Source organism: Halichoerus grypus, chromosome 1, assembly GCF_964656455.1.
Source record: "Halichoerus grypus chromosome 1, mHalGry1.hap1.1, whole genome shotgun sequence".
NCBI lineage: Eukaryota > Metazoa > Chordata > Mammalia > Carnivora > Phocidae > Halichoerus > Halichoerus grypus.
The window spans coordinates 73,109,275-73,131,342 of NC_135712.1; the positions used below are offsets into that span (position 1 = coordinate 73,109,275).

The 22,068-nt window shown below is 37.9% G+C and overlaps 1 protein-coding gene across 4 annotated transcripts in view; it reads right to left on the minus strand.

The window, feature by feature from the left end:
- The window catches only part of OPA1 (OPA1 mitochondrial dynamin like GTPase), an 85,190-nt gene extending 70,003 nt beyond the window's left edge, over positions 1 to 15,187 (minus strand). The window contains exons 1-6 of one of the 4 annotated variants that reach the window (XM_036102059.2): positions 14,899 to 15,187; positions 8,129 to 8,447; positions 7,383 to 7,479; positions 5,555 to 5,662; positions 5,006 to 5,059; positions 4,051 to 4,118 (exon numbers count right to left, since the gene is read on the minus strand). In XM_036102059.2, the coding sequence (XP_035957952.2) occupies positions 4,051 to 4,118; positions 5,006 to 5,059; positions 5,555 to 5,662; positions 7,383 to 7,479; positions 8,129 to 8,447; positions 14,899 to 14,930 (678 nt within the window). In that variant the 5' untranslated portion in view covers positions 14,931 to 15,187. The remainder of the gene's footprint in view (positions 1 to 4,050; positions 4,119 to 5,005; positions 5,060 to 5,554; positions 5,663 to 7,382; positions 7,480 to 8,128; positions 8,448 to 14,898) is intronic. The other 3 variants (XM_078067899.1, XM_078067898.1, XM_078067902.1) reach the window with 3 other exon arrangements.
- Between the last annotated feature and the right edge of the window lie 6,881 nt (positions 15,188 to 22,068).

Here is a 22,068-nt window from a genome sequence, read left to right on the forward strand (position 1 = left end):
TTCCCAACTACTACACTCCAGTGCACAAGTGGGTTGGCTTCCTAGCTAAGATTCTAACCTTGTTTGCCAGTTAGCTGCTCAGGAAACTTAAGTTTACTGATCTGTAGTTGCTTGATGATGTTGACTGTGGGAATTTCATTTTGCACAGTTACTACATTATTTGTTGCCTGAGGAATCCCAGAAACATAAATCCTACTTAAGCAATGCTGCTTCATTTTAGTTACCAAGCATAGGTACTACTTTCACATTCTTATGCTCCTCAGTAGATGCCAAATATCAAAGGCCAAGAGAAATTCACATGTGATCAGAGTGAAGACATATAAGATTTTGTGGCCTACTTGTTGGCATTAATGAAATTTATTTACTTCAATTAGCATCTCTTTCACTGTGTTAAATTAATCACTCAATTTTGCTAAAAGCTCAGTATTATCCTAGGTGTTCTGAGGACAGAGATTTTATGATAGAAAGAATGCAAGCCAAAGTAAGTAATGTTTCAGCTGGCAACTGTTTTCAGTGTTAAGAGTATAGTTAATGGAACTAAAATAGTTATGGAAGGTTTGACGAAGAGGACAACAGAGCGAGGCTTTAAGGATGAGAAAAAATTTGGCAGAAAAGGGAAGAGAAAGATATCAGCTGGGAGGTATAAGAGAGGTAAAGCCACAAAAATAAGAATTAGAGTAACATATGGAAAGGAAGAACATTAATTACCATCTAATAATCACACTTAAAACAGTAATACCACTCTTCATGATTTAGACCTTTAAAACGTCCTCCAAGTATTTTCTATAAATTATAAATGTGCTTGTAACCTTCAGAATGACCATATTGCTTACTTCTGTGAGATGTTTATGACCAATCAGAAACATGATAAAACAAAAGTACAGATGTCTCATTTAGCAAGTTAGTTTTCACTACAACAGACAATCTTACTGAATCTAAAAAAGGAGATTCACTAAGTGGTCTTGTCACCTATGTTATGATTGATATACAGAAATCTGCTGATTTGCAAATGATTCACTAAAATAGGCTCACTACTTCAGTTCTCAATTTGCCTTCAGGTGGTTCTGAAGGTCTCCAGGTCTCAAGGATATTATTCAGTTGACATCAAGGGCTCTAATATTTTTCTTCAGTGGATATAAATTTTAAAATTTCTGATTAACAGCATTTATTGAAAAGTGGTTTTGATATTTTTCCATTTTTTAAATTTGGTAATATGTATCAGAACTGCTGGTCAACATGATGTAAACAACTACTGTCCATAAACTGAATGGATATAAATCCAGGCAAAGTCAAAGGAACTTGATGTTTAGTTAGCCTGTGCAGCATCATGCAGAAATATATGCTTTTCCCTTTTTGTAGACTTTTGGTAGACCTCAATTACAACTTTCCCGAGTACCTAAAAGTATAGTGACCCCAGACTGGGAGCCACAGGTAATCAGTTCATTGCGTTATTAATTTTGTCTGATGCAAGTCAAATAATCTGACATCCGTATTCTCTCAACTATGTCATTTTCACTTCAGTTGATTTTGAAAGGTCCTAACTGTTCCTCTACCTGCCAGCATTTCTCCAGATGTGTTCCCGTTTTTTTTATTTACTTATTTATTTTAGAGGGAGGGAGGGAGGGAGAGAGAGAGAGTGGGAGCACATGAGTAGGGGGAGGGGCAGAGGGGAAGCAGGGGAGTCCAACACATGGCCCCATCCTGATGGGGCGAGCACAACCCCAGCTGAAACCAAGTCAAGACACTCAATGGACTGAGCCACCCAGGTGCCCCTGTGTTCTTCTATTAGAAAGGACAAATCTCTTTTCTAGTTCTAGCTGTAGAAATGTTATTACTACTTTAAAAAAAAAATTGGGGGGTGCCTGGGTGGCTCAGTCGTTAAGCGTCTGCCTTCGGCTCAGGTCATGATCGCAGGGTCCTGGGATGGAGCCCATGTTGGGCTCCCTGCTCAGCGGGGGGCCTGCTTCTCCCTTTCCCACTCCTCCTGCTTGTGTTCCCGCTCTTGCTGTCTCCCTGTCAAATAAATAAATAAAATCTTAAAAAAAAATTTAAAAAAAATTGGATTCACATTTACTTTTACATTTCTAGTTTAAGTCTGGCCAGAAATTCTGGTACAACCCAGACAACCACTAAGCTAAGGCACGACTGCTTCAGACTCTGAATACCGTTTTCTATCTGGGACTCTCCTAGGCAAGAGGATCACAGGTAAGAGCCAAGCCTGGAAACACATCATGTTGCATATTAACAAAATTTAAAACCACTAGTTGAGGCTGGAAATACTTTTCCTGTATAGTAAATTCTTAAACTTGCATTTGCTACAATTTAATTTAAACTATAATGAAAGCACCTTAATTACAACTCTAGACTCAGTAATATTAATTGTTGAGCTTTTAATGGGAAAGATAATCACCATAAATTATGAAAAAGTTAAAAGAAAACAGTAGATGAGGACATTTACCTTCAAGCAAAGTAAACTATAAAATAAAGCAGTAAATTTACTTTTATGTCTACTGCGTAAAAAACATCTGAGACTAAAATGATATTCCCAGGGATCCATTCTCTTGCTTCTTCTGTACTGCAAAGCTCCTGATCACTTACCAATTATTCATTAAGCATCTTAGCAGGATTTTAAGGAGATTATCTGAGCTAGACCCTGAAACAAGTTTTTTCATTCACCAAAGCAATCCTTGGCCATAACAGAGAATAGCAAAGATGCCGACCTCCCCTAACTGATCTAGGCAACAAGGCCTCGTCACTCGAAAACCACACTACTAATCCTATAAGAGAGGTTCCTTCTCCCTTGTTAGATTAGCTCTTCTCTGCACATTAAGTCTACCTGCATTAAGGGACAAGGCCTTGGCTCCAAATAAGCTTTGCATAATAGGCTAATTGCTATTCAAATTTTTCTTCCCAGTAGCATGAATAGTCAAGGATGTTCCTTTTGTTAACATGCCAATGGAAAAGGTATCAATCAAGATCAAGTTAAAAGGCAAATACACTTGTACACATACACATATATGCACACACATTTTAAAATGTTTTCTCTAAAAGATCTAGTTAAAAGGCAAGAGAAAAGTCTTTGAAATACTGGAATTTAAACCTGGAATATCACGCAAAAAGTTCAAAGTTAAAGGACAAGGAGAGAGATGGAAACTTATGCATCGGGATTATTTTCTTTCTGCTTTCCAAGTAAACATAAATTTCCCTTCAATTTATAAAAACCATAATAACCTTCAGTATAAAAGTTACATACTCCAAATTTAATTTTAAAATGTTCATTAAATATTTTTTCAGGTATCTATTTATCTAAATATTATTTCAGAAAAACTTCCAAGGAATCAGTTATCTTACCAATTCCAAAAGATGAAAAAAAGGAAGACTAAGAGAATATCAGGTTAACATATGAATATAAATAAAGAGCAATGCCTATGTTATTTTACATCAGCAACTCTACCAAAACTTTCATATGGATTTCAACACAAGTACTGAAATTGACATAACCAAAATAACTCCATACATAATTGTTGACTATTAATGTAACAGAATCAATCTATCCCCTAATAACCCATTTCCTATTCTCTTAATATTTCCACTAAGTATATGCCATGAAACATTAGTCCCTAGAATATATTTCATGGAAAAAGGGTTCTGTTGCTAAATAAATCTGGACAACTCTGTACACTTTGACTTCTGGGATTCACAATGCACACAAGTATATTAACGTCTGAAAAGTCCTAGGAAAAAGAAAAGCCTGTTTATTTTACTTACTCAGCTTTTCCTATACATATTTAACAATAAAGCACTTTGTTGAAAACAATCCTTGTATAACTAATATTTCACAGAGCATATTTGAAGGAAATGGGCTTCTCCAATAATATTTCCAGAACTGTCACATAGTACCTCCACTTTGTACCAAGATTAAAAACACCTCTACTTAGATGCTTTTATATTTGCTCCTCAGATGCTACTGTTTTCAAGTCTTCTAGGTGGGTAAAAACTATTTTATCTCTTTCAAGACTATCTATGTGAAGAGTTCTCCTTTATACTTACCTTTCTATAATGCTTGTCACTTTCAGATCCATGATCTGTTGCTCTAAATGCTGTTTCTCCAGGTGAACCTTAAAGATAAATATGCAGTCCTTTAAATTCTCCATTGCTGTCAATAGCCCAAATTCCAACTTACTTTATTTTTTATTTTTATTTTTTTTAAAGATTTTATTTATCTATTTGACAGAGAGAGAGAGACAGTGAGAGAGGGAACACAAGCAGGGGGAGTGGGAGAGGGAGAAGCAGGCTTCCCACCGAGAAGGGAGCCCGATGTGGGGCTGATCCTAGGACCCTGGGATCATGACCTGAGCCGAAGGCAGACGCTTAACGACTGAGCCACCCAGGCGCCCCATCCAACTTATTTTAAAGGCAAATAGATTTTTAGAGCAAAAATCACTTTGTTGAGAATTAAAAGCTATTCTTATTTGAAGGAACATACTGGTAACCTATGTCAAAAAAAAACAAAAACCTTTTTAAATATTGTAAGACATGTTTAAAATTTCACTGAAAATTACAATTAAAAAAAAGACAATCTTTGATAAGGATTATTTTCCATGAAAGTACTTACAGTTCAGCCATTTACCACTGCCATTACAGACCACAGATAGTAACAAAATAAATTTAAAATGTCAACTGTGACAGGACAGATGAGACAAACTAAAATTACTTTTCATTTCAATTATCAGAAACAATCATATCAAGTTCAAGAAAATATTTTGGTTAAGCAAACTTCCTAATAGTTTTAATCTTATAGATACATATTTAGGAATTTTAGTTTTACTGTAAAATAATTATTTTATTATTTCACCTATAAGATAAGGAGTTTGCCCAATATAGTTCTGGAGTTTTAAAATTCAGCATAAGCAGCATAAATTTGGTCTGAAATTTTATTTGCAACTAGTTTATTAGAAGCATTTAAAAGGCATGTTAAGGTCAGCAAAAATGTCTGTTTACACACCTAACAAGAGAAGTAGGTCAGAAGCTCCTATGACTTCACTAACCAATTTGTGACCTGTGAAAAACCAGCAAAAGGGGAAATAGAAATGTAAAATTTGACAGGAATGAGCAAACAAATGTCTGAGATCGGAGTTATATCATGATAGGGCATGAATTGGGCAAATACACCAGGATTAACCTCAGTAAATTCTACTCATTATGGTACATCATAATTAAGTTTGTTTTAAAATCACCAAATTGGTTCTAACCAATTATGAAAAGCAAGCACATAGGAAGTCTCATCTACTTGTCAGGAACAAGAGATATTTTTTTCCCTCATTGACTAAAGCCAAGCATGTTTAAGCTCTTACAAATTTTCATTTTGTTGCATTAACCAAAATTTAAAACCACTGAGCACCAAAACTTTGTGCGTCTTTTCTTCAAAAACCTGTTTTTCATTTGTACTAAATGTTTTCATTTAAAAGACAGGAATCAACAAATGAATACATCTCAGTATTTTTCCTCTGCGGTTTCTGACATTTTAAGTGAGATCAAATAGGTCCTTCCTTACCTGTGGTGAAAAAGTCCTTCAATAAGCTGAGGCTTTCGACAATCTTATCAAAGTCAGGTGCCAATTTTGCAAGGTCCTCTGAATTAGGAAGTGCTTTTCTAATTTTCTCTGGAGAAGATGAAAAAAATTTCTCAAAATATTTCACTATTATTAATTTCACTATTAAAACATTGATAAAATTTAAATAATATCATATATAAATATATATAAATTTAAATTAAAATATTTTTCCATTTTTCTCCCTATTACAACCACAACTGCTACATGTATCTGAAACAATATGTAATTCTGACGATATTTCACAAGCCATGAAATTTGTTTAAAAAGACTCACCAAATGTCTGGCTTAGATGGACAGCTTTGCTCTATAAGTTAAATGTCTTGAAACAGAAGCACTATAGGAACAATGTTAACACTGTACTGGAATCAGAAATACTTTTAAGGAGAAAATCACAGCAAAGAGGCTAAGAATCAAAGGAAAAAGAGAAAAACGCCTCCTGTAACACCTGGTCCAAACTCAAAAAAAGTAATGAAATCTCAGTTCAAGTTCAGAAACAGAATTCCATTACTTTTCTCTGTCCTTTCACAGACCTTCAGAAAATTCACACTTGTTACTATTTGGAAATAACTGTCTAAGAGGCCAAGGCAAGCTTTGGTTTTATTTTTGCTAGCTTTATTTATAAAATGGTCAGAGTATTTATTTTTGTTTACAAACACTCAACGATTTTGTCGAGGTTTGGTACAACTTTACAGTATCTTCTGATTTAGGATGGGCTTTTCTTAATTTTCTCTGCAGAAGACCAAAACACATAAATATTCTCAAAATAAGAATATATGTCAGATATTGTTCTAGTGCTATAAAAGCATTCACCTGTTCAATCTTCATAGCAACCCTACAAAACAATTATCATCAACCACACTTTACAGGTGAGGAACTGAGGCACTGAGGTTAAGTAGCTGGACCTGCGCACACAGCAGAGAAGCGGGGAGTCAGGCTTCAGCCTAGCTTCAGAATCCAGACCCTCAGCCCCACACTGTGGTACTGGCAAATACATCGAAGTCAAAAGCTCTCCACATGAATATTAGAAAAATACTGAAAGAGTGCTTCAAATTCCTGCAGGTTCCTCTGTCAATGCAGCATGGTTTTATCTTTAAGAAAATGCCGTGTGAATAAGTACATTCCTCCCCCATATACACCTAGGCTAAAAAATTAGACAAAGTCTAAAAAAAAGACTGAGGAAAATAAGTTTTTAATTACCATAACTTAATCTTGGCAATCAGAACTATCAAATATACTTTTTTCTCATCTACCTGTTATAGAAAAGGGGGAACAGTGGCTGACTATGGGGAGAAATTACTACGGACACTAGCAGGCTTTTAGGGACCTGGTTACAAAAAGTAGAGGTAACCAAGGGATCTAGTCAAAATTAACTAGTTAGGTGGGTCATGGTGCATCTGTTCTGGGTAACAATACACAACGCTGAAAGTGATGTCTAGGAAGGCTGCTTAGCTGACAAATTCGTTAGTTAGCAAATGATAAGAAACCAAAGTGTACGTAGACTATGGCTCTAAAATATTAACCACACACACAGACTAGCTACAATTAAAAGAAAATGTCCATAAGGAAGGACAGTGGTGGCTATGTCAGAGTGATGGGCGAGGGCGTTATTTTTTTCCTACCAATTTTTTCTTTGATATTCTATTACTTTTACCATTCAAATAAAACTGCTACACAGTAAGCTCATGAGTGAAGAAACTATCTCAATACCACTATTTCTCTTTCCCAAAGATACTACCAAGAAACGTGTTTCAATGTTGATGATACAAACCTAAATCGATGTACTCATCAATCTCCCACACTATGTCAGGCACAATCCATTTATAGTCACTAAGGTCAGGTATCATATCTTTCCACTGATCAAAAGTCTAAAAGAAAAGAAAGTACGCCAATCAAATGCTCTGAACGTCATACAAAAATAAAGAAAAACTACCTTAATTTATCTAATTAAAACATGTTAATCTACTACGAACGATGTATTATGTTCAAACATTTTAGAAACAAAAGTAGCCTCGGCTCTTCTAAAAACAAATTAGCTGGCAAGCATATAAAATATGTAAATATTCCTTTACAAAATATGGAAAACGTAAAAATTCAAAACACAGTCTTATTTCAAACAGGTTTCATGACCTGGTTTTAAACAATACTGTGGAACAGAAGACAAACCAGGGGTGTCGCCTCTACTCCCAAAGCTGCCAAAAAGTGGTTGTGTTAGCATGCCACCTACTTTCCTGTCTGAGCTACTAAGTGGCAAGCTGAAAATCAAACCTAGGTGACCTCACCCCAGCCCAGTGCTCCCTTCCACTAGGCCATTCTCATTTCCTTTAAGTATAACCAAGATTCAAAGAGCATTTTTCTGTTAGCACCATTAAAACAATTTAGCACATGGTAGAGATACACAATACGTTTTTAAATATCTAATTATATTCTATTGCACTAAAGAAAAATGGTTTGTGCTATAAAACCCTCAAATAATCATGCTAAAATAATTGCAAAAGCAGTAGAAATCAGACTCACCTTTTTGGCTGTATAGCCACCCCCAACAGCAGATCCTAGTATGAGATATCGAAGTTTTAAGAGTCTTGCAGCTAATCTCGCTGGCCAAAAATTCCTGCGTGGCTGGTAGCCATATTTAATGGGAGAAAGTTTCAATTTACGTAAGGGAAGGTTAGTTAAAGAGGAGAACTGATGAAATGATGTCCTGAATTGGGGTCTTTGAAGCTTTAAGGTAGGATGATGTGAATGATAAATACTTCTTGAAACCAGATGCAGTTTTTGTAGTGGTAAGCTTCCTTTGATTCCAGAGCTATGTTTCACTAAGGATTGGCAGACCTCACTAAAAAAAAAAAGAGCACGGGACAAAGATCAGACTGCGTAACAATGCAAAGGAAATGATATAAAAAGAGCAATATACCCAAGAGAAAACACACAGGCGGGCATGTGACCAACCACATTATGTCAGACCGTACCTCGCATTTTCTAACCATTTACTACACGCCAGGCACTGTTGCAGCATGTGCTACCTCCTTTAATCCTGCTAAAAATCCTATGGTGAAAATACTGGTATTATCTCCATTCTACCAATGAGGAAAAGGTGGCACACACACATAAATAACTTGCCCAAGTCTACACAGACAGGAGTCAAACCCAGGCAGTGGGACTCCAGAGCCTGCCCTCTCATTTACTTATTTTATTAACTGCTATTCGCTTTCAGTAAAATTGGAAACAAAATGAATGCAAACCTGCTTTTAAGCACAAAAATTCCAACAGCTTAGAATAGCTATTCTTTGGCCTCTCCTCTAGGTCTCAGAATCCTGAGATAGCCCAGGGATAGAAATTAAGGAAAAATCATTAACTACATATAAGGTACCTGACTGAAAGTTTCTGAATAGAGTAAGATTAATTAAAGAGTAATAAAAGAAGATACTAAAGGCAATGTGCAACAATCTGAATATTTGTGTCCTCCCCCAATTTATATATGGAAGCCTAATTCTCAACATGAAGTATTTGGAGGTGACGCCTTTGGGAGGTAACTTGCTTTGTATGTGGTCATGGACATGGAGCCCCTGTGTTGGGATTGGTACCCTTATAAGGAGATGAAGAGTACAGATCGATCTCTCCCTCTCTGTCATGTGAGGACACAGAAGAAAGATGCCCGTCTATGAACCAGGAAGCGAGTCCTTACCATACACTAAATATGCTGGCACCTTGATCTTGGAGCTCTCAACCTCCAAGAACCGTGAGAAATAAATGTCTACTGTTAAAACCACTCAGCTTTTGGTAATATGGGGAGTGATAAGGTGATTGTATATCAGTTGTGCAGATATAAGAGAACAGACTAGAGTGAGTTAAGGTGGCAGCACTGAAAAAGGAAGGGAATGGTAGATACCAGAATGACAGACTAGACACGGGAGACAAGGGAAAAGAGTAAATAGTAATCCTGATGTTTTCGCTGGGAGACTAACATTACCACTTACAGATATAAAAAAAAAAAATCAAGAGCCAAACCAACTGGGGGGAACAGCCCATGGTTCCATAACGTTTAGCTCAAACTTCTTTCAGCTCTATCCTTACAGCCACTTAGTGTTTTGAGCCAGATAAACTTTGGTTCCATTTATAGTTTCACTGCTTACCTGTGTGCAATCAAGGGCAAATTATGAACTTGCCAAAGCCTCAGTTTTTTAAAATCTGTTAGAATGGGATAATAGCTATATCAGAGTTATTGTCAATAATCACTGATTCAAGTTATCTTCTTCTCAGACCATAATCCCCTTCGATACAAATATCTTTGATCCTACTGGAACAACCAAGTCACAGATCCTTCTATCTTCTTAACCTATTAGTCTCCACCTTATCTATTTACCTACTTACCTAATTACCCACCTTATAATAAATAGTTCATAGTTTCAATGACTCTTTTGCAAATAATCTAAACTCAGTTGCCCTCTGGTTTTTTGTTACACTTGTCTGGCAAAATACAAACCCTAGATGAACTTTATTATCACTTTAAGCCTGTACCAAGGGAATGAAGCACTACTGAAGAAAATTGCATCTACTGGACAGACATCTCACCTTGGTCCCCAAGAACGCCTGACAATCTTACATTTTTCCACTCTCTGCTAGGACTATTTCAGATGTTCTCCACCCTCCTCTACCCTCCCACGTTCTCCCTATACTTCCTGCAATTTTCTGGAGAAAATGGAAGCCATCAGAAGGAGACATCCTGTTACTTCCTACTGCATCTACACCCACCCTGCTCTAGCTCCCTGTCCCCTCGGGTCCTGAGCCCTGAGCCCTGTGAGATTAGTTAGTACTCCTCTTCCCTTCAAAGGCAAATCCCTCTGTTTCCTTGGAATTCTTCCTGCCTTTTCAGGAATCACTAGTCAAGTCTTTCTCAATTTAAAGAAGAGAGAAAAAACAGACACTGGTTCCCTGCTCTAGCTATTCTATTAAAAGCCAAACCAACCTGATTTCCATTTGTATCACTTCAGTGAAACAGCCCTTACTGAGTGTCCTGATGCCTTCCAATGGGTATTTATTTTTTCAATTCTCATTTTCTCTCTCTCAGCAGTATCTGACAGTGTTGACCCCCTCCTTGCTGGAACTCCCTTTACACCGATAGTCACTAGCTTTACTCCTATTCACTGGCAACTCTTTTTCAGGCACCCCCCCCCAGCTACCCCCCTTTTTTTATTTTAGAGAGAGACAGACAGAGAGCTTGTGAGCAGAGTGGGGGGTGGGGCAGAGGGAGAGGGAGAGAGAATCCCAAGCAGACTCCCCGGTGAGTGCGAAGCCCAACACGGGCTTGATCCTAGGACCCAGAGATCACCACGCCAAGGGAAATCAAGAATCAGATGCTCAACCAACTGAACCACCCAGGTGCCCCTCCCCAACTACCTTTTAAATGTTGGGAGTTCATGGGACTTTAGATATAAAGTCACTTCTCTTCTCATTCTATTCACTCTTCCCAGGCAATCTTATCTATACCCATTTCCTCAATTACCACATACATACTCATGTTTCTCAAAACTTGTATGTCTAATACAAATAGCTAAGTTCCAGATCCTTGTGTCCAAATGCCTACTGAACATCACCCCTTAAATATCAAAAAGTACCTCAAATGTCCAAATCCATGATATCCTTCCTCCCTCCTCCCAAACCCTGACCCCCCCTCTAGTACTTCCTATCTCAGGAAATGGCACAAACACCTGTCCAGCTGCACAAGCCACAAACTTGGGGTTCATTCTTGATACCTTCCTCATCCTCAAGTTCTACTTCAACACAGATCTCTAATCTTCCATTTCTCCCATCTCTACTACCACCGTTCCTTACGTTGGCTGCTGTTAACAGTCTCGACTGAGGGGTTCTCCACAGCACAGTCAGAGCACTCTTCTGAAATGTACATCTGATCACTGTCACTCACCTGCATAAATCTCAGTATCTCCTACATTCAGAATAAAATCCAAACTCCTGGTCTATAAAGCCCTCCAGGGTCTGGTCCTGCCTCTCTCCCTCTCACCTCCCAGCTGCACCCAGACCAGTTTTCATCTAGCTCCTGGACTGTGCCATACTCCTTCCCACCTCAGGGCCTTGATACCCACTGTACTTGGACAAACTCTTCTACCTATTTAACTCCCGCTACTCCTGTTAACTCTGGTCACAAATGGTTTCACTTCAGCATTCCCTCCTCTCCTGGAACCTATATTCTAATTTGAGTCCCTTGCTACAGTTCTTGGCTCCCTGTGCTTTTTCTTCAGTGCACATAAAATTGGTATTACATAATATTGTAATTATTGGATTAATATTTGTCTCTACCAGTAAACTGCAATCTTCATAAGGCCAGGGCAGTCCTGTTTTGCTTGTCATTGTATTTCTAAAGCCTGGCCCAGTGCTTCACAAGTAGTACATGCTTAATAATTTTGCTGAATGAACATATGTTATTGGGAGAATAGCAAAAACAAAACAAAACAAAAGGTGAAAGAACCTAGCAATGACCATAGAGTAAGTGCTCAATAAATGTCATTTCAACATTAACTGCACTAACCTCTACTAATGTATCAATGAGTAGCCCTCTATCCCTCAGAAGTTGTTTGCTTTTTTTCAAGAAAGGAGTTAATCCAAATATATATCCAAATAGATAAACTCCAGACCCAAGGAGTCCTGTTGCTAAGATGCTATTACAAAGTTTATTGAATTAAACATGTCTTTAAGAGCTTAATAAATGTCTGAAAGGAATTCATGGAAATTAAGGCTGTAATAGCCAATAAAAAAAGATGAATAGCAACACCAGAAAATGTATTAAGGAAATTCTTGGGAACTTAGAACATAAAGAAAAATGGTGGAAATCAGTAGAAAAAAGTTAAGTGACTCAGAGAAGTGGTATCCAAAATGGGGATGTGTGTGGAATGCGTTCCATAGGATACACAAAATGACTCACTGGGATTCAGGAAGAAAGTACCAAAGCTTCTAGATACAGTATTTTTTGTATCTCATCCTTCAAGATTATGTTAGGGTAGAATTATAATGTAAATAATTAATACAGAGATATATATAATTTAAAAATAAGTGGGCATATACACATATTGTAGCATATGCCTACTATTTTTTTTTAACATATGATAAGCACAGATCATATTTTGCAAATCATGGACATACAGGATCAATCTAAGAAGACCAATTCACCTAACAGGAGTCTAAAAACAAAGAGGAAAAATGAAAGGAAGAAAATAAAGAAAGAAAATAAAGAAAGAAGAAAAACTTCCCAGAACTGAAGAATCTTCTTAACAGAAAGGCCCACTAGTACCAAGCCAGATTTGGGGTGGAGGTTGAAGGGGGGGACCCACACCTTTGTCAAGGACAAAGCCTTGAGAAATTAAAGATAAGGCCAAGATCCTGAAAGCTTCCATGAAGGGAAAAACAGGATACCTACAAATACCCAAAAATCAGATTGTCCCAAGAGTCTGTATTAGTGACAAAGGATGCTAGAAAAAAATGTAGAAATGCCTTTACCATTCTGAAAGAAAAGTATTTTGAATATAGATTTCTATATCTGGCCAAACTAAAAATCAATGTGATGCAAAACAACCCCCCCCATGACTCCCGAAATCATGTATTCTCTCTCATCTATCATCTCTTTTAACCTATGTATCATCTCCTAATACAAATTCTTTTTTCAACAAATTTACACAAACATTTATTGCACCTAAATAAGTGTTGGTCACTGATCTTCTTATATTACCGTATGTATTTAGATATATTATATCAAAAAATGTTTATGTTCCCATCTGTTTAAGAATGGGAATTTAAATGTACTCCTTCATAACAAACACGCAAAAGAAATACAGCAAAAGACAAATTCCAGAGCTTGAGGCTTCTGACCTTCCACATCTCTACTTCTGCAGGGGAGCTAAACTGTGCTATCAACATAAACACTTTTAAGCCATGACTCTATGGAGTCAATGGTAACTTAAACAATTTAGCGCAACAGCATCCACCTGAATAAACAAATATCAGTTATTAATCAGTCTGTTGTTAAGCTCAAATTTTAAAGTTTTCCTACATATCTCTTTTGTTCCAATGAAGTATGCTATTTTCTGCAAAGTCTTTTCTCCCTTTTTATTTAAATAAAATTAGATATGTTTCTCCAGGAAACAGTGAGGAGTAGAAATAAAAAGGTAGTAAATAATTTCCTGCAGTATCAAGGGCTGTGGATTTACTCAGAAACTCAAATTCCATAAAATTAGAAATAACTATTCAGTTATTCTGACTATAGCTATTGTATGTCATCCAGTTCTAAATTTAGACTCAACCTTCATAAAAATGGATTCCATTCCTTATAAAAAATAGAAATTACCTACACCCTTTAAACAACGTTATGAAAAAAATTCAAGACAGGTGTTTAGAAGCTAATTCAGGAAAACCAAGTTTTTCTAACCTTATTTGATGCATATTACTTCTTATCAACAGCCTGCAACAATGAGTTAAGCCTGAAAGTATTTAAGGATATTAGAACACAAATACGTGTAAAGATACAGTCAAATTTAAATCTTATTAAAATGTATATAGTAACCCACAGAAATGAAAAGATTCTAAGATTTTTTACTTGGGCTTAAACCAGGCCAGGGCAGCAATAACAGTGTGATTAGAAAGTTGGTGCTATATTCACCACTTTGCATCCAAAGCAAGTCTTCCTGCCTAAAAATGAAAAGCTGCTATTAAGAGGGCATCTCTAACCACCATCTCTGACACCATTTGCGTCACTGCCCAGAACTGACTCCAAAGCAAGTCTACTCAGCGGATTAGGACAAGAGGCAGGGTCCTCTTCACTCTGGGAGAAGAACTTGTACCCGCAAGAGCAATGTACACCTGGCATGGAGGTAGAAGAAAAAGAGTTAAGAGAGCGGCGGAGAGGGTGACACATGAACAGAGCCAGAGGCCGGGGAGGTAGAGGGCAGAAACAAGAAGCAACCAGAGACAGCGATAACAGCAAGGGCAGAAAGGTGAAAGGGGCAGGGACAAAAGGACAATACAGACAGGCCAAGACTGAAAGGAGCCCAGAATCTTCGAATGGCAAAGGAACAGGAACAAGGGCCAGGACTGCAGCCGGCACCTCAGGTAAGCCCGCTCAGGGCTCCTGTTAACTACAGGTCCTCAAAAATATCCCGGAATCCTCCAACCACCCTCCGCCTGGCCTGAGAGTTATGTGCACATTCTGGAGGTAGTGATGAAATAACTCGGTTTTTCGGAGGCCCCAGAAATAACGGGGCCAGGTCGGAGCCCACACTTACCAGGCCACGGCGGCCCGGCGTAGTCGCCACATCCCGCCGGCGAGGAAGTCACACAGGCGCCGACAGGGCCACGCGGCAGCCCGGGTGTCAGCCCCCGTCCGGCCCTTGCTCCAGGAATGACCCAGGAAGAAGCCCTCGGCAACAAGGGCACAGAGCAGCCACTGCGGCCCTCCCAATGGCGCATGGACTTCCGCGAGAGCCCGCCCGGCAGCCGTACTCCGTCCGTCAGAAAAACAAGCACCCCGCACCCTTCCTGGGAGGGCAGCACAAACGGTCCGCGGAGGAGTAGTGTCCGCGCTCGGAGCCTCCAGAGGAAACAAACACTTTCCGCTTCCCCTCACCCTTTCCCTCCCGCTGTGTTTCCGGGTTGGAATTACGAAATTTGAGCTTCCCAGGTCAAAGATTTGGAGAGGGGAGGAGGTGAGAGTGGGGCAGGGCCTGGCAGGGTGTAGGGCGAGGAAAGCGGATTGATAAATTCTCACTGGGTAGCTACCGGTTTAAGAAAATTTAGGTATTGATGGAGCATAGAGGAGCCTACGTAGCATCAAATGAATACAGTAATAGTGTAATAGAATAATAAAAACCAGTGGTTGCCCCACTCTTTTGTTCGGTGTCCTTGTTTACAAAGCACTTTCAGAACAATCTTGGGAAGCAAGAGGAGTCACGGATTGGTTAAGTGCTTTAGGATCTGAAGGATCTCTGAGAAGGGCTCGGATCAATTAGACCAGCTGTGGGTTTGGGATAAGTTTGTGCACTTCATAAAGGCATCACAACTTATTTTTAATTCACTTTTTAAATGGCTTTCATTTGGCTTTTAATCCCACTAATTTATCGAAATGGCATCTGTCAAAGGCTCCAACAATTCCAAATTATCAGTGGTCCTTGGACCTCAGCATTCAGCTTAGAATGTTGGTGCTCAGCACTCTCCTTAGTTGGCTTCCTTCTCTGGGTTTTGGGGACATAACATTCTCCTTTTTCTCCAGGAGCTGCTGCTCCCCATTCTCCTTTGCTGGTTCTTCCTCTCCCCAAACTCTCAGTGTAGGAGAGTTCCAAATCTCAGAGATCCTGGGCCCCTTTCCTTCTCTATCTTCATTCTCTCCCTACCTTATTTGAATCAGTTCTATGACTTTAAATACTGTTTTCCCTTAACACTCTTGTGTTTTATTAGGAAACTGGGACCCATAAAAGGGATGTGGCCTGTGAAAGGTAATGAAGTCAATTAGTGACCAAAATGAAAGGGCCCTGTGCCCCCCTCTTCATTTCAACGGCCTTCCCCCCCCCCAATTCCTCTGCCCTTAATCATCAGAATCCTAAATCAGTCTCCATCCATTCACAACAAAGCCAAGTATTAGACCCAACCCTTGGTAGTAAACTTTCCAAATGCAGGACTCTGGGGGATTTTCTTTCTTTATTGTGGTGACTTTTAATGGCAGGTCCAGATAGGAACTTGCTATATTGTGCAAACTGTAGCCTTTTCCAGGATTGCAGAGTTGTGCAAAAATTCCTTTGTTACTGTTACTTCCCAGTTGTTTTAGAAAAAAAATAAGAGAAACCAAATAATGGTAACCCCTTTCATACATGGGTTACCTTTACATTTCACAAAGGGCCCCCCCCCTTTTTTTTTTTTTTGCAATTCTACTTCTAGGCACTTAGCCTGAATCATTCCTTCATGTGCAAAGACAAATGCATGTTTATTTTTGCATTGCATGAAATAGTGAAAGATTGGACTCAACATCGTTAAAAGATAAACTGAGGCATAATAAAAATTGTAAGTGTTTATTTGATTAAAAATTGATTTGAATTAAGCAGTGCCAAGCCAGAACTCTATCAACAGGAGCCAGGGACAAGACTTTTATAGAGAAGACAGGGAAGCAAAAGCGAGGAAATTTGGCTATAGCTTACATGATTGCCTTATTTGGGAAAGTCTAGTTGACTGCGATTGGTTGCCTTAGGTATTGCTTTCTTTCTTTCTTTTTTATTTAAATACAATTAGCCAACATATAGTACATCATTTGTTTCAGATGTAGAGTTCAGTAATTCATCAGTATTGCTTTCTTAAGCTTAAAGCATTTATAGGCTTAAGTTTTGGTTTGCTTAGTAGGCTGCCAAGGCATTAGAACCAAGTTGGTCTATATATTCAGCACATTCCCAACATAATCCCAGCAGGCATATATTGTAGAAATTAACTAAATATTCTAAAATGTATATAGAAATGCAAAGTGTCTAGAATGTCTAAAACAAAGAACAAGAAGAGTATTTATAACCAACTGACTTTAAGACTTAATATTATAATCAAGACAGTATAGTACTGGGATAAGAACAAATAGATCAAGGGACAAAATTAGAGGGTTCAGAAATAGATCTCCGTTTGTGCAGTCAATTGGTTTTTGGCAAAAGCACCAAAGCAATTCAATAAAGATAGAAGTCTTTTTAATAAATGATGTGAGAACAATTGGATATCTATATGGGAAAAAATATACCCTACACATGCTATACATAAAATTTAGTATAAATTTATATCATATGCAAAAATTAGTATACATAAACAAAAGTTATATAAGCTGGGACATAGCCCTAAATGTAAAAATAGAAACTATAAACCGCTTGAGAAAATATAGATTATCTTTGCAACTTAGTAGACAAAGAGTAGACAAAGTAGACAAAGATTTCTTAGGTCACAGAACATAATACCACAAAATTAAAATTGATAAATTAGACTACATCAAACTAAAATACTTCTACTCATGAAATAACAACACTGAGAAAATTTAATAGACAAACATCAAATTTGGAGAAGATATTATTAGAATATTTATCTGACAATGTATACATGTCCAGAATATATAAGAAATTCTTACAACTCAGTAATAAGATAAACAACCTGCTATGGTTTGAACGTTTGTACTAAGGCCCATTTTGTTGGAATTAGGGGCCTTTGGAAGGCCTAAATCATGTGAGGGGAGCCCTCATGAATGGGATTAGCCTCTTATAGAAGAGACCCCACAGAGCTCCCTAACTTTTCCACGCTGTGAAGTTACAGCAAAAAAGACAGCCATTTATGAACCAGAAAGCAGACTCTCACTGACCAGAACAAGACCATGCTGGTGCCTTGATCTTGGACTTCCCAGCCTCTAGAACTGTGAGAAACTTCTGTCTTTATAAGCTACCCAATTTATGGTATTTTGTTATAGCAGCCCAAATGGACTAAGACAAAACCCAGTTAAAAATTCAAACAAACACTACACAAAGGAAGATGTGTGTGTGTGTGTGTGTGTGTGTGTGTGTGTGTGTGTATCTATATCTATCCAAAGAACACATACAGTGCTTAGTGTTATTAGTCATCAAGGAAATGCAAATTAAAACCACAATGACATAACACTGTATCTTCACTAAAACTGCTAGCTTTAAAAAAACTGACAATACCAAGTGTCAGTTTCTTACAAAGTTAAACATACACCTCCCCTTTGGTCTAGGAATTCCCGTCATACAGATTTATCTAAGAGAAATAAAAACATGTCGTGCACAAAAAGGCTTGTATAAAAATGTTCATAGCAGCTTTACTCACAGAACTGGAAGCCAACCAAATGTGCATCAATAAGAAAATGGATAAATGAATTTATACAAGGAAATACTACTCAGCAGCAAACGGGGAAGAACTACTGGACATGTAACAACATGAATCAGACTAACAGACATGCTGAAATCAAAAGAAGATGTTCCACTTATAGGAAAATGGGTGTTAGGAGTGGGAAAGGAACTTGGAGAACTTTTTAGGTAGATGGGAATGTTAGGGGTCTGAATTACTTGGATGTATCTGTTTATCATAATGTGCAGCTAAGAACTGTGCATTCCAAGTTTCAGATATATGTATGTACATTTTGTATGCATCTATAAATTGATTGAGTGGGGAGGGTTGAAGTAGGTGGAGATTAGATGGAACAAGAGTGACAAAGTGTTGATAATGATGAAAGCTGGGTGGTAGGTACATGAGGGCTCTTTATACTTTTCTGTTCACTTTGTATGTATTGGAAATTTTCATCATAATGGCTTTAAAATTTATCACATACTTCTTGAAAAAATGATGCAGGAAGAAAAATAAAATGAATGTGACAGAAAGGCAGTCTTGTGGGTAAAAGAAGGAGGAGCAGAGGCTGAATAGGAAAGCCTGTGTACGATGTAGAATTCATTCCAGCTGTATTCGTTTCCTATTGGGCTATAACAAATTACCCCAAATGTAATGGCTTAAAACAAAACAAATTTATTATCTTACTGTTCTAGGGGTCAAAAGTAAAAAATGGGTTTCACTGGGCTAAAAATGTGTACAGTGCTGCTTCCTTTTGGGGGCTCTCAGGAAGAAGCTGGCTTTTTGCCTTTTACAGCGTTTAGAGGCTGCCCACGTTCCTTGGCTTCAGGCTCATTTCCGTCTTCAAAGCTAGCAATGACTGGCTGAATCTTTGGAACATCATCTGCCTTTGACACTGACTCTCCTGCTTCCCTCTTCCACATTTAGGGACCCTTGTGGTTTCATTGGGCCCATCCAGATAATCTAGGGTAATCTTCCTATTTTAAAGTCAGCTGGTTAGCAATCTTAATTCCATCTGCATCCTTAATTCTCCTTTGCCATATTCACAGGTTCCAAGGATTAGGATGCAGACTTCTTTGTGGGAGGCATTATTCTGCTTACCTCACAGCTCCATTTAAATTCTTTTCAACGATCTCTCTCTGATACTAAGGAGTGTGTGTGTGTGTGTGTGTGTGTGTGTGTGTGTTTGAAGTATCAAATTTATGGAGCTCAGCCACACTTGGAAATAGCTGTAGTTTTAAAATTGTACTTCTAATATTTGTTCTTTATCATTTTCTTAGTTTTAATGACTTTCATACCTTTGTTTTCTTTTCCTGCAATCTAAGAAGAAATCTCAAGTCCACATTCCATGCCACAAATTTCATTTTCTGCAGTGGCACTTTTGCCTTCTAAGTAGTTTCTTAAAAGTTACTTTTACATTGTAAGTCTTGAAATGTTTCCTTTGCTTATCTTTACTGCTTTCTGTACCTGTGTTTTAGCGGTCAAGCTTTTTTCATCATGTTAAAGATGCAAAATTATTGTCTAAAATTTTTTCTTGTCCCTATAGTGAATAAACTCATAGATAATAAATTCACTGATATGATCTTTCTCTGGATCTTTTTATTATAATGACTATAGTGATTACTATGACCAGTGGACACCCATGTAATGTGCTAGGGGCTATGTTACCCTTTATGTATAATATCTCCTTCCATTCTTTCCTACAGTATTTTTTCACAGGCTTCATCTTTTTCCCCCCTTCCTTGTTCTTCTAAGGCCAGAGGGTTTACTTTGTTTTATGAAGCAAAAGATGTATTGACCGATGACTATAATTTTTCATTCTGCTGCATAGGTCTTATCCTTAGTGGTTATTCCTCCATGAATCTGGTTAAAAATGTTCATATTTTTGTTGAGTTTTCACAGGCATTTTAGTAATTGATTAGGAAAAAAAAAACCGCACCAAGGACTGCTAGTCAAATACCTATTGGCTGAGAAGATGTGGCTCCATTGTAGATACTCAAACTGAAGACTTGCTTCAGCTGTACACACTACTCAGTTGAGGTAAACTTTTGAATTGAATTTATGCTATTTTTCCAGACTTCTCCTTTCCTTCCCCCATTGAAAGGGTAGGCAGTTTTTGTAATTTCCTTGCCTCAGGGATGTTAGCAGGAAGGAACTGTGGGGAATTCAATGGCTCTTTTGGTGAAAGCTCTCTAAGAAACCTTAAGTCTGTGCTGGGATTTTGCTAGGAGCCTGGGAATAGAGAGAGGGCCATATAGAAGCAAAAGTTGGAGGGTAGAGATTCCTAGAGGCCAGAAAGAGGAGAATGTTCTCCCTTAACTACCGTTCCCGTACTTGGAAGAGATCAAGACCTCTGAGGGTTCTCAGCCCCCCAAAAGATTCCACCTAAGCATGATCAGAAATGGCCGGTCCATCAGATTCAAAAGGATCATGAGGACTAGGAATTTGGGGGACAGCAGAGGTTACCTATGACCACTAATTATAAAAAGAGCTATTTTCTATGCACATGGTTATCTATATCCAGTAAATCTGTGTGGTGAAATAATTATGTAATAGCATGCTACTGTGTGTCTCTTTCCAAGTCTGCATTCACTGACATCTTGTTGGTAGTTTGAAATTAGTTTTGGTGACAGTATTTACATCATAGAAGTAAGCAAACGCTACCAATTGGGGCTCAATTTATTATTCTGTTGATTGTTTAGTCTTAAGAAAGTTATGGAAAAACAGTAATACTATGGGTTGAATTTTAAAGTGTATTGTGTCTGTGGCTATTTCATTGTGAAGAGCATGGAAAACTGAGGAAATATTCTTCCAGTATTTAAAACCTTTTATGTGATTCAGTAAAGAAGTCATGCACGTTTTCATGAATTATTTAAATTCTCACATATGTCTTTGTTGTTTCACTTTCTTCTTACTTGTTAATATATAGGCAAATAGCAATCAATATTCATGTCAGACTTAAACTCATAGGTCAATGATGTGAGCCAACTTCTTTGCTGAATAGATAGCAATCAAAATAATCAAGCATTTATTCCTAGTAAAATGTATAATAAACATGCATATATATGCATAATGTGTTTTGTAGAGCTGGTTGCTGAACATTTAGCAGCATACCACTGGTATGTATATGTATGCTTGAGCAATTCACTGGTTATTTCCTTTGATCTATTTCCATCTTTCCGTAATTGAAAACTTTTGCCATTTAGTTCTTAATTTGTTTTGAAGTTTCCTATATCTCTGACCGCTTATACGCTGTCTCATTTTGGGGGGCCAATGCCATGACCAAAGCCGGCAGAAGTATTACTTTCGTCCACTCTCTAGGTTCTGAGGTTTTCTCCCTACTGCTTGGAGGTATTTTTGCTCACACTTTGGAACATTTGCTTTTTGCTTCCTTTTTAGACTAAAAATATATCCTCTACTTCCACCATGTTCCCAAACTTGGCCTGTGCAAGAAATAAAATACATATTAGTCCTTAAGTAATTCTGAGAGGCAGTCTGTTCTAGGATTACCTATACAAATTCCTTTCCAGCTTGCTAGGTTCTCCTTCAACAAGAGTAGTTTGAACTATGTGCCTTGCAGAGGGATA